The sequence below is a fragment of the Telmatherina bonti genome (genome assembly GCF_933228915.1).
Source record: "Telmatherina bonti genome assembly, chromosome: 7".
In the NCBI taxonomy this organism is placed as follows: Eukaryota; Metazoa; Chordata; class Actinopteri; order Atheriniformes; family Telmatherinidae; genus Telmatherina; species Telmatherina bonti.
The window spans coordinates 16,005,777-16,018,290 of NC_136625.1; the positions used below are offsets into that span (position 1 = coordinate 16,005,777).

The following is a 12,514-nucleotide window of genomic DNA, read 5'->3' on the forward strand; positions in this document are numbered from 1 at the left end:
GCTACTAATATGAATGAATAAAATGTGAGTTTCCTTTTTCAGGATTTATTGCCGATGAGGACGAGTCATGACAATTAATTAATCCACCTTTAATAAAAATACATGTAGCTTTTCATGTGTGAAAGTAATACTACAAGTTAATGCTTTTCTTCCCAGCCAACGAGGAGTCTGCATAACTCTTAAGAATGTGATTTGATGTGTACTGGAGTCAAACAAAGTAAAAATTTGAGTATCCTGTTCACATTAATGAGATGCAGAGGGAAGGAACTAGAGCTGACCTGATTGGATAACGTTGGTCCGCCTCTGACAGAAACAACTCATGACTGGCTGGAAGTTCGAAAGGCGGGTCTGTTTAAATTAGACTGGCAGCCTGACTTCCTCAGTCTTCTTTCTATCTTTTTCGTCTTCTTTTTAGCTTTTTGTCTTCTTTTCCCTTTTTCAGCTTTCGTCTTCTTTTTCTTTTTAGCTTTTCATTATAAGCTTTTACCTCTCCGTTCTTCCGAACGGGAGAAAGTACAACAAGTGTTTATTTGTAACCAGTCATTTTTCCCGAGATCAGTAATTAACTAGAACCGTAGCTCCAAGTTTTTCCACTGCGTCTTTACGTGTAAAATTTGGAACTATCTATTTTTGGGACAATCTGGATCACCATCACGACGCTCTGGAACTCCGCTGAACGGACCCAGAAGCCCAGAGTAGCTACGTAGACCTACATCTTCTGATGCTCCAGGGATCCAATCCCCCGGAAAGGCGCCGAATAGGGAACCAACCACCCGCTTCGACCCACACTCCGGACATCCAGCATCCAAGTAGGATCTGATAGCGCTCTGACATTTGTGATGTCCCAAACCAGTACATCAAATTCTAACTAAATAATTAAATTTGAATTCTTATCCAAATTTAGAATTATTGAACATGTTCTTATCAAAGATTTAAGTAAGATAATCAATCCGATTTATTTGCTTAATTCCAACCAGTTTCTTACTGCTCCATCTCATTTAATTAATTTCAGTGTTCCTTATTAATGTCAGAATTGAAAACCCATGCAGACATCCATTAACCCATTCCATTAATAACCTCTTTTTAACTGTTTGGTTTCTTCTACTGTGTTGTTTATCATCATTGTCAATAAATATGTAATCAATTCATCCGTTCTTGTCATAATTTCTGAATGCACAATTTCTGGTTCATTCGTTCTTAGAATTTACTCCTTTAAATTGAGACTGTATTTATTGAATTGAGTTTATTTCAGGTGTCTCATCCGCCTGAATCTTAGGTTAATTAAAAGTGATGAGTGGTGCTCCGAGGTAATTAATAAATTAAGAATTAGTAGAGGCATATTCCGCTACACTGACGTTTTTTTTAATTGTGGGGGTTTTTTTTAATCTAAAATTTGCTTTACGTTGTTTATTCATTAATAATTAGTCAATGTAACAATTTTTTTCTCCACTACTGGATAATAACAGTCACCATAACCTCTCAGTTTTCAGTGACGTGAGCGAGTCACAGCACAATTGCTTTTTGCTGCAGACCTTCTTATTTACATTAATAGTGCTATTTGTTTCCAGATAGTGTTTTTCTGAGATGGTATTTGCATGTGGGCATTGTGTTTGCAAGAAATATTCTTGCCATTTGTCTCTCACTTCTCACAACTAGGTGTTTTTGCCCACAAGACTGCTGTCGACTGCATGTTTTTTTTTTTGCTTGTTCTACCGCTTGTGACGAATGGTACTGAGAATTGTACTTGAGTTGATGTGGAAATCAACATTCACAACTTCTTTGTGTCACTTACTTTATACTGATGGCGTATTCGTTGCATTCTTTACTCCTGTATCGAACTAGGTAGGTACTGTTTCCTCGGTCCAAGAGCTCCATCTCAGCCTGGTTTCTCTCCATAGGCCCTGCAAACCTGAACCATCCATGAACAACTACTGCACTTACACTGCGATCAATCATTCTAAACATGAGAATGACAACATTTAATACAAACAATAACATGGAAAAATGATAAAACTGTCCTTCTTCCGCACAATCGCCAGGTTTTTCTTGGACACTTACCATAGCTGGTTAGAGTAATTGACGGGTTTTGGAACCTGGTGTAGAAAAGAATTGTGGTTATTTTGTGTCTTAATGGAGTCGATACACAGAACGGAGGTCATTTATGGTAATGTGATATTCAAGCCACCTCTAATGGCTAAAATAAGTCTTCAACAGCAGAAAAAAAAAAACTGCAGTTCAAAGCACTAAATCCCTTTGCCAAAACATCAATAGTGGCCATTATCCACTGAATGCACTGTAATCACACTAAATTTTGTCTTATTGATTTTGATAAATATGAACACTTACACATGGGCAAGGCCTCACAGCGTCACTTGGAAAGAAGCCAATCTTGCTTGTCGCCAGAATTTTGCCCTGCAATGGCAACCACCTGTTAATCGCATTATATTTGTCTGGGAGCAACCACACTTCTCCCCCTCTCCTTCTCTTCCTTTTTTCTCTTCGCATCCCACCCTCGCTTCAGTAAATCCTCAGCAATTAGCACACAACAAGCAGTGCATCTAATTTGCAGCCCAAGTTAATTATGGTTCAAACTCTGCCAGTAGTTAGATTTGTACGGCATCAAAACAAGAGCCTCGTTTAACACTAAATAATGGATCTTATTCTGGTCTTTGAATATCCAAACAGTGTGAGCTCTCTGGATGGCGCGAAAGACTCACAACTGCTTTTTAGCAAACATGCCCGGAGCAACCAGAGGCTTTGCATAAAAAAAAAATCATTCATTCATTCAACAAACACAGAAAAGACAAACTTGTGTCTCCAGCAAAGCAAACTGATTAAGAAACTAATCTCTTACTGTCAATACAGCCGGTTCATTTTATTTTATAACCTTAATTACCCATCACGTACATGAACTAGCAGACAGAAATAACAAGATCCCGAGCTTAATGCTGATATATGGTCTGAGTTTCCAGCTCTGAATGTGAGGTTAATTTGAAGTCCATTGAGTGAATTTGAGAAGACGAGAAGCAGCGATGAGAGCTCTTCATACAGCTTCCTGCCCTGTTTATGTTTCCCTCTTCACTCCTCTTTGTTAGGCTATGAAATGCTTTTTGGGGCCGTGCAAGGCCTGGCAGTAACTAGATTGGAAAGCGAATCTTTACCCATCTCTATGATTCATTCTGCGTAATAACATTTCATCAAAGGTTTTTTGAGAGCCCTTCTCTATTTGTTATGCTTTCGATAAGCGTATGATAAAGATTAAACTTATTACTCTGTTGGCATAAACAGGCAGCAGCCAGAGGATCAAATGAAATTACAGTGATTGATTGTATTGTTCTGCCAGGGGGATGGGGGATAATTGCCTTCTGGGTAACAGGGGATATGAATCCTCAGTGTTCTGTAATTCCATCCTCTGGCGCCACTGGGGACGCTGAAGATTAAAGGTGCCCCGTGGAGTTTTCATTGTAAACAAACATGGCTTTGTCTAGATTCCGTGTTTCTCACCAAATCACATTGTGTGTAACTATAAGGACCGGCAAACTTGTTGAAACAGCACCTTTCATTAAATGCTTTGAAACTTTGTCACATCGACATGCAAACTCTTTATTTTCCCTTTCATTAAATTATGTGATATTTCACTGCTCATTTACTAACACCAGCTGTTCGTGTGCATCCCCATAATCAGCACAACATCATGGAATATATACCAGTCCGAATTTTGAGGTTTTATAATAGGATTTCACAAACAATGCTCTTTACAGTGATACAGTGTCAATGCTAAATGCATTTATGTTTTTAATCGTATGTGCGGTACCTCTGCTGTGCACTGACATACAAAAGCATAATATGCTGTTTGGAAGAGTTCTGTTAACGGCCTCATGTGCAATTCAGGATTGTTGGGATCACTGCACTTTTCATTTGTCAACTTTGTCTTGTTTGCAAATGTACAAGCTTGTGCTTTATACTGATGTTTTTTCCAAATCAATATTATATAATCACACACTGAAAATGCTCAAAAATGGATTGAAATGTCACTGATGAAGGGGATCTCGGCTTTTAAGTGACAATAATGTGATATGGTAGGGTTAAGCCAAATTTGAGCAGGCATTTCTATGCTTCCTGGCTAGTAGCCATCCTTACAGGGCGTTATAAAGCTTTTCTCGGCCTGTTAAATATCTGGAGAGTAAACAAACCCAAAGTCCAAAAGGAAGCTCTCCTCTCTCATCTGATTCACATATAAAACCATTCTAATTTAGTTCTGATGCAGGAATATTCACCAGACTCAATTTGTGGCCAATCCCGCTTAGAATTTCAGCCATCAACAAATTAATGGATTAAAAAAAGTTATGTAGAAATAAAAAAAAAAGCATCGAAATGCATTTATAAATGCATCATGTAATAAACTTGATTAATCCATTTATTTATTATAGAATTTTCAGTGCTCCATGCATTTTCACTGTGCTATCTTTGCTTTTATATTTTAACAAGTGTAGGCCATTCTTGACGTTATTTATTATCAGCTCTATTTCCTGTACCAGATATTCCTTGTCTAGTGTTTGTTTTTCTCCAGGTCCCTCACTAGGCAACTGGTCGAGGCAGATGGCTGCCCTTCCTCAGCCTGGTGCTGATGAAGGTCTCTTCCATGTAAAAAGAGAGTTCTCTCCACAGTGGCCCAGTAGAGCATGTGTGTTTAGCACAGGGAGCAGAATGAAAGTGAAATGCATTCGTTTTTTTATTATTATTTGGCATTATATAAACATCGCTATAATTCATTTATCTGATTGGGATTGGACTGCAAAGAATTGGACTGAATTGATTGGAATGAATTAGATTATAACTGGATTTAAATGGACCTGTTCATTCTCTATCTGAAGTGTCCAGAGATAACATGCTGTGAACTGGAGCTATTTAAATCAACTTATGTTGATTTATGTTGCACACTTTTTGTAGCCAGCATTTGCTTTAACTGAGTGTCAATCAGATCACGTCATAGCACATAAATAAAAAATAAACAAATGACATTTTCTAAAACCTGCCTCTATATAATAAAGGACAGTCGATCTAGTAGTAACTTTATTTCGAGCAGATGAACAAAACCAATACCAAGATGTACATATACATAACCAAAAAAAATATATATATATGGAAACTTCAGGATTGATTTGAAGTCAGGGATTATGTTGCTTTGCTTCTTGTTGCTTGTAATCTCTTAAAATATCCTGTCAGAACAATAAAAAAAAAAGATATTTTTTCCTTGCAAGTCATTAAAAATTGTTGCATGTTAGAAGAGAACATTGTGGTACGTAGATATTTTCAAAGTTGTCTCTCCTTTCTCAACTGTGGCTTGGCATGCATTAATTCATTTACTTCACCTTATCAGGGAAAGAGACCATTAATGAGCATCACTGTGAATGTGCCAAAGGGAGACTGATCAACTTTTCTACAAGAGTTGGTTGGAGTTGACGGGTCATGCACAGCAGTGCCGCTGCCATTTTTAGCTTTTCTTTCTTTCAACCTGAATAAAACTGACCAGTTGAGTTTCTTAGGAAGGGTTTAAGGGGCTTTAAAAGATGGAGCTTTATTGAAAAGGTGCAAAAGCTAAAAAAAAAAAAGTATGTTTTTGTGAGCAATAAGGCGTGTGAGCCCATTTCTAGTCATTCTAAATGTGAACCATATTTTGGATGTTCTTCTGGCATTTAATCGCATTCCAAAGTTCTCCCAAGATGAAAACTTTCCATCTTCTCAGATAGTGGCACGGCTGTGCAACTAAACAAGGGAGGAGGATCCTGTGTGTCTATTTATTAACATAAATTACTTGTTTAAAAGTTGTAAAATCATACTTTCCTTTTTCAACAATTGTACACTGATGCAAAATTGCTTTGAAAAAGAAAATCATTTAAATCTTACAGACTGGCTTAAGTCAACACAAAATACCATACTTAGGTGGAAAGGGTTGAATTTATTGGCAACCTTTCTTTAATTTAATTCATGAATAATAACTATTGTAGACAGGAAGGGAGATGAATACCAAACAATCATATATTTAATTTACAGTATTATATGTTGTGGGCTTGTATGGCACTGACTGACCTAGGAAAGATTACCGTCTTGTCACCTATGCTGCTTCAGCAGAATCTTCTTTAAACTTTCATAAAATACTTCTTTTTGGTCAACCTACGTAAGCATGCACTTCATCACATTTACTTTGTTGTAACAGGTAGTGAAAACAATATGTAAATCTGTTCTTAAAAAAGCTGCTGCACTGCACTTCTGATTGATTATCAATGCAACAGCAGAGCTTTTAGTTAAGCTGTTTACAGTATCAGTTTGTAGCAGGCATGAATAAACTAACGTGTGTCATCACATTATTCCTCCGATTATCCCCTTCCAGCATGAATTGTTGCCATGGTAGCACACAATGCAGCGCCATCAGGTATGGGACATGACATTGTGGTTGCCATTCTACTCGCTTACAAGAAAATCTCCTGGCATTCATGTCCTCACCCTCCACCTTGTGCTATGTCACAACAGAGAGAAACACTGAGTAGCGGAAATTGGGCTAACTGCCCACTCCCAGCCTTGCCGCTGGCAAAAGACCGCAGTCTGATTGGAGCAGCACCAGAAGGAGGATGAGGCTTCAATGCCACCATAAAGAACAGAGTGAGAAGCAGCAAGGGAGGCTGCCAGAAGACAACAGATAAATCGCCCCCCTTTCAAAAATAGATAAGGTCAAACACCCTCAACCGCTGGTTGACGTCGTGAGAGGGTTGCAAAATGTGCCAGAACAAGAGGTTGTGCACCACCATTAAAACATCCTCTGAGGCTGAAGTGTCTGCTGTTTTATTGTTTCATTGTTGCACTTAATTAATCAAGTCAAGCCACTAATTGGTTAGATCATCTGATGGAGGCTCGGATCTAATCTAAAGTCTGAAAGAGAGGACAGATACCCTGCCTGTAATGTAACCGGGGTCCTGCGTAGTTCATATAGATCTCCGGCTGATATTTCTAATTGCAGCTGACCTCATCCTAATACATTTGTGGCTCACCTGACAGGAGACAGAATATGATGAACAGCCACAAAACAATAAGCGATCTATCAGTGATAATGATTGTGGGGGGATGAATTCTCGATGCCACTACTCTTACGTTTTTTGACAGGATTGTTTTCCTCGCCACACTGGGTACAGTCACATGGTGTGTTTTTTTTCTTAATTCAGAATTAATAATTTAGAATTAAATAATTCTGAATTAACTTAATTTTCTTACGAGTTCACATGAAGATAATAATTCCAAATGAACGTTTACATGAAACACATCCTCACTTAATTCCTCTTTAGAGCGGCGGGTTGGGAAGGGTTCTGATTGGACAGAGGGTGCACATGATGTATGATGTATACCAGAAATAAACAAAGTTGGCTCCCTGCTTCTTGTCTTTTCAGTCGTAACTTGAAAAAGTACATCATAGGTACCAGTTTCGCCGCTATTTTTATTATAATTTTAAAGTATCAGCTACACATGAGCATACTGCTTCACTTTTTGCAGCAACTGAGAAGAAGAAGAAAGACAGACCACTGAACACAGGGGAGCAAAACAACACGGGACAGGACAAGGTAACGAGCATGTGCAGAACAACCGGAATTAACTTAGAGCAGAATTAAGGTTTACATGACAGAGGAATTAATAGATCGGAATTAAAATGCAAATAAACCAGCCACTTACATCAAATTAAGTTTAGTTCCGAATAAAAATTAGCATTAGGAATTAAGTGTTTACATGGTTATTTCTCATCAGTTTAAAGTGGAATTAACTTTTATTCGGAATTAAACAGGAATTAAAACTCCCATGGAAAGGCACGGACTGTGGGACGTTTGGTTTTTGAGAGAAGAGATAACTGCACCAGCAGAGTGAACCCTAGCATGATGTTTGTTCATAGATGTGGACATAAAACAAGAAAGAGCTGCATGATACACACCTGCCACCATGAGCTGTGCAGGTTAGCAAACATCAGCTCAATGACATCCCCCACATGAATGTTTAGTGGGGGCCCACACTGGGGACTGGGGTTGCCACTGTAGTCTCTGATCACAACCATCCTTGGTAAATCTACACAAATGGAACATAAACATATTTCATTATGGCATTCTATGTATTTATCTGCAGCTCTTGTTGCACCCTAAGTAACACAGAGTGCATGAAGAACATAACAAAAACAGTGCATTTCAAATTTTTAAGTACTGTTCAAGAATTTTCCATGACATCAGGCAAAACATGGGTAAAATTAACCATTTGAATCAGTTGACTGATGATAAATAAATAAAAAAAAGAACGCTGTGCATTAAACCGCCAGCCTGACACATGGCACTGAAGTCGCACACCCTGGAGTATACTCTTACTGCTGAAAAGTGACTAATTAAACCCCCTGTAAGTCTGCAACAACAAAACTTTTGTCTGCAGAAAAGTTGCTGCTGAAATCTATTCTCTGTTTAATGCTCTGATCATTGTAAACAAAATTCTTCAACACAGCTCCAATGTTACATGCTCATGACCTACAAACCTGTTTCCAAAAGAGTTTGCATGCCATTTAAAACAACAAGACATAATGCAATGGTTTTATACGAGATATAGAATTGAAAATAGTGTAAAACTCAACAAGATGATGCTCCTTAAAAAAATCTGTGATGCCACTTTGGATAGAAGCTGCACACAACCAGAATGCTGAGATAAACACAGTTGGCCTGATTAAAACATCATACAGATTGCAGCATATGTTTCCTGAATATCTATAGATACTTCTGAGCATAAATGGTTCCTTCATAGATGTTGGAGTTACCCATGACAAGTGCACTAATGCATCCATGTATCATTACAGAGGCTGGTGAAGTTTGGCAGGATTTTTTTTTTATTTTGCTCATTTTAGCCCAAAGGATGCAGCGTTGATAAGTTCCATAAAGAATTAAAATGATTCATCTGTCAGACCACAGAATAGCTTTCCGCTTTGTTTAGCAGTATCTGAAAGCAGTTCAGGCCCAGAAAAGGTGGCAGTGTTTCTGGAACGTTTATCTTGCACGACTGTTTATTCTGCTGCAGCAACATACTGTGTTTTACTGATAATGGATGAATTTAAAGCAGCGATTTCCGCTGCACCACTCTGTGTTTGTAATGCAGAGATCCCTCAGTATTCTTAACCTCAGGATTCCTTGAATCTTCAAAATATATGTTGTTTTAAAACGCATACATTCTCCCAACTATCAGTCTTTCACAGAGTTAACCTTCTATACTCAGTTTCTGAGTAAAAAAAATGTCAAAAAGTAAAAAGTGTTCTGTCCTGTCTGGCATTTTTCAGCACATCTTTTTTATCAAAACTTTGTAGGTTTGAAACCTTTATAATCTGATATACAGATAAGCAGAACCAACAGCGTCATTGCCTTCACACTTAGCCGTTATTTTCACTGTTTATAGCACTCACACTTAAAGAAAAAAAACTGCTTATTGCCACCATCCCATTGGGTATTATCAAGACTGACCTCTAATTCAGCCGTAAATGCTCTTGCAAACACTGTGTTCCGATAGAGATCTTAACCACCAAAATGGCAGTAAACTAAAAGCAGCAATTTACCAGCGCAGGAAATCCATCTCTTTGGTTCCAGAATGGTGCAGCACCAATCATTCCTCAGCACGGTAGACAAATACAGCCACGAGCATGGAGCTAAAGCTAAGACTAAACACCCCTGCCAACTTAAAAGACACAGCCACTTACTCTCCCTTGACTCACATATCTAGCCTCCCTCAGACAGAGCAGCCCTTCCAGCTCCCCTGCAAACCAGCCCGAGGAAACTATTAGCTGACTGTGACCTCAGATGAATGGAATATCTCACATTCATGTTTTTAATAAGAACAATAAGCACGGCTGTCTCTCTCATAAACCCCTTATGGAAATTGATTTATCACAGAGGCACAGCTCAGCGGTTGAGGCTGAGGAACGTCGACTGCTGGAAGTGCTTTTCCACCAGCATTTCTCCTGCGTGGTTCACATAATGATTCCACCCACTCCAATTCATCTCAATGCCATCTAGGGTTTAGGAATCACAGAGAGCGAAGGTTTTTGTGTGCTCTAGTTAAAGGATTCTTTCTGAATCTTCTTATCTATTATTGTTAGTCTAACTCAAATATGGGCCAAAAGGACAGTTATTGATTTTCTACTGTGTGTGCGCGTGTGTGTGTGTGTGTGTGTGTGTGTGTGTGTGTGTGTGTGTGTGTGTGTGTGTGTGTGTGTGTGTGTGTGTGTGTGTGTGTGTGTGTGTGTGTGTGTGTGTGTGTGAACAAAGGGTTTCATGTCAGCAAATTTCAAGAAAAACAAACTTGATTGTGTTTCCTGGCAATGTTACAATGATCAAAATATCTATATAGATAATAAATTTGCTTTAAGTCATAAGCTATCTTACAATGTTGGTAGGAGACATCCAGACCTTAAAAAAATAGCTTTAGTTAAAAACAAACTCCTCCTCTTCATATTGTCAGATTGTTCCACATGGATGAAATGAAAGAAACATAAAAAGGTACCACATAAAGCTCTCTGCAGGGTCACAAAAGTGGCCAAGTAGTCAAACCATACTGACCTGGACTTGTTGGTGTCGTGTTGTCCTGTAAATGGAGAAAAGAAGAAAAGAAAACAGAAAAAAAAAAGGGAAAAAAAAATAAGAAAACAAGAATACAGTGAAGACTGATAAATATAGAGGTAGAAATTCATGGCTTCAGTTCAGGATCAGGCTGACCTGTAAAATGAGTCATGCTGCACATTTATTTCAGCGTTTTATATCCTTTGTTTGCTCTGAAGGTTTGACATTAGTAAAATATTTTCGTGTTATGTTTTTGAGGAAAATTAAATAAGCAGATAAAAAGTGTAAAACGTTGCAAAAACAAGATTGTCTGGGAAATTAAAAATTGTTGTTATTTTTGGTTGTTTACTCATTTATTTAGCATTTGCTGTGAAGCTGTAGGGGTTTTATGGTCACTCAGGCGTCCGAAGACACAGCTGATTCTGCATGAATGGATAGCTTACTTTTTCGGTGTGTGTAAACATGGCTTTCCTTCAATTATGGGAAATTTAAGTAAAGTTCCACCTACATTTTTGAACACCACAACATCAGCGGAAGCTGTGATTTTCCAGCTGTTACGAACTGCCAGAAGTTTGGCCAAACAGCTCCTGATGCTGCTCAGGCTCCAGCCTCATTAAAAATGTTGTTAGCAAGCTTTGGACGTGTTTTTCAAATTACAGTTGCAGGAGACAAATTAATTAATATGTGGACTACAATCAGTGCATTATGCAGGTATTTTGCCAAAAGTACAAAAGCTTTTCATAAAGACTATTTTATTTTCTATAGGGAGAATCAGATTTTGAGTGGACCTGAAGTTAAAAACATAATCTCCTAATAATTTTTCATGACTGACTTGGGTCATTAAGATCATCTAACAAGCCAGGTTAACGCTTCAATAACAGAATAGCATAATAAAAACTTTCTATTATTTCATTATCAGTGGGTTCCATGTTAAAGTGGATGAGTTTATGTTTCAAAACATCACTGCCTGTGACAAAAGATGCTCAACGTCATACAGTATGTACAACCAGTGTTTACACTCATAAACGGCATAGGTGGCCTCTGGATGTACTTAACAATGTGCTTTTACAGTTCGGTGTGGACATTCATTCATTCATTATCCTAACTGCTTAATCAGATTAAGGGTCGCAGGGGAGCTGGAGCCTATCTCTGCAGTCTTTGAGCAAAAGGCAGGGTACACCCTGGACAGCCCACCAGTCCATCACAGGGCCACACAGAGACAAACAACCACTCATGCTCACACTCACTCCTAGGGGCAATTTAGAGGAACCAATTAACCTAACATGCATGTCTGTGGAAGGTGGGAGGAAGATGGAGTACCCGGAGAGAACCCACGCATACACAGGGAGAACATGCAAACTCCACACAGAAAGGCCACTGTCCAAACCTCGCCCCAGCCAAGGATCGAACCAACAACCTTCTTGCTGTGAGGCCACAGTGCTAACCACCATGCCAGCCTGCAGCCCTCAATGTGAACAGAGTTTTGTTTTTTTTTTGTTTTTTTTAAAGATCAGGTGGTGTGGAGTGAAGTGTTTTTTAGCACTTCACTCCACACCACCAATACCAGGTATTTGGTATTGTAATAACATGTGTACATGGCCTAAATACTTCAAACCAGAAGATTTGCTGGTCCAGCTGTTTGTCCCAGAGACACATTTTGGATAAAAGCCAAATGATCATCTGGTCTGCTTATAGAATAGAATGTTGTAGTTAAACCCAATATTGCTTACAAAGCAAGGTGGCTGGAGTCTTGTGAAAATATGCATGTTTTTGCAAACAGATTTGTGTTGGCCTAAGTTTTCTTTGTTGCAATTTGTGTATTATGATGCACTAAGTGTTTTCACTTAACCAGCACATTTCAAGAATCAGCTAAGAGACAACATATGTGGAAATGTGTT

General features: G+C 38.5%; 1 protein-coding gene across 1 annotated transcript in view; it reads right to left on the bottom strand.

Moving 5' to 3' along the window:
• LOC306758862 (guanine nucleotide exchange factor VAV3-like) overlaps window positions 1–12,514 on the bottom strand; it is a gene marked incomplete at both ends in the record, with an annotated part of 65,954 nt that overhangs the window by 15,632 nt on the left and 37,808 nt on the right. The window contains 5 exons of the mRNA XM_079244283.1: window positions 1,793–1,909; window positions 2,059–2,093; window positions 2,347–2,412; window positions 7,973–8,103; window positions 10,617–10,641. Of these exons, the coding sequence (XP_079100409.1) occupies window positions 1,793–1,909; window positions 2,059–2,093; window positions 2,347–2,412; window positions 7,973–8,103; window positions 10,617–10,641 (374 nt within the window). The remainder of the gene's footprint in view (window positions 1–1,792; window positions 1,910–2,058; window positions 2,094–2,346; window positions 2,413–7,972; window positions 8,104–10,616; window positions 10,642–12,514) is intronic.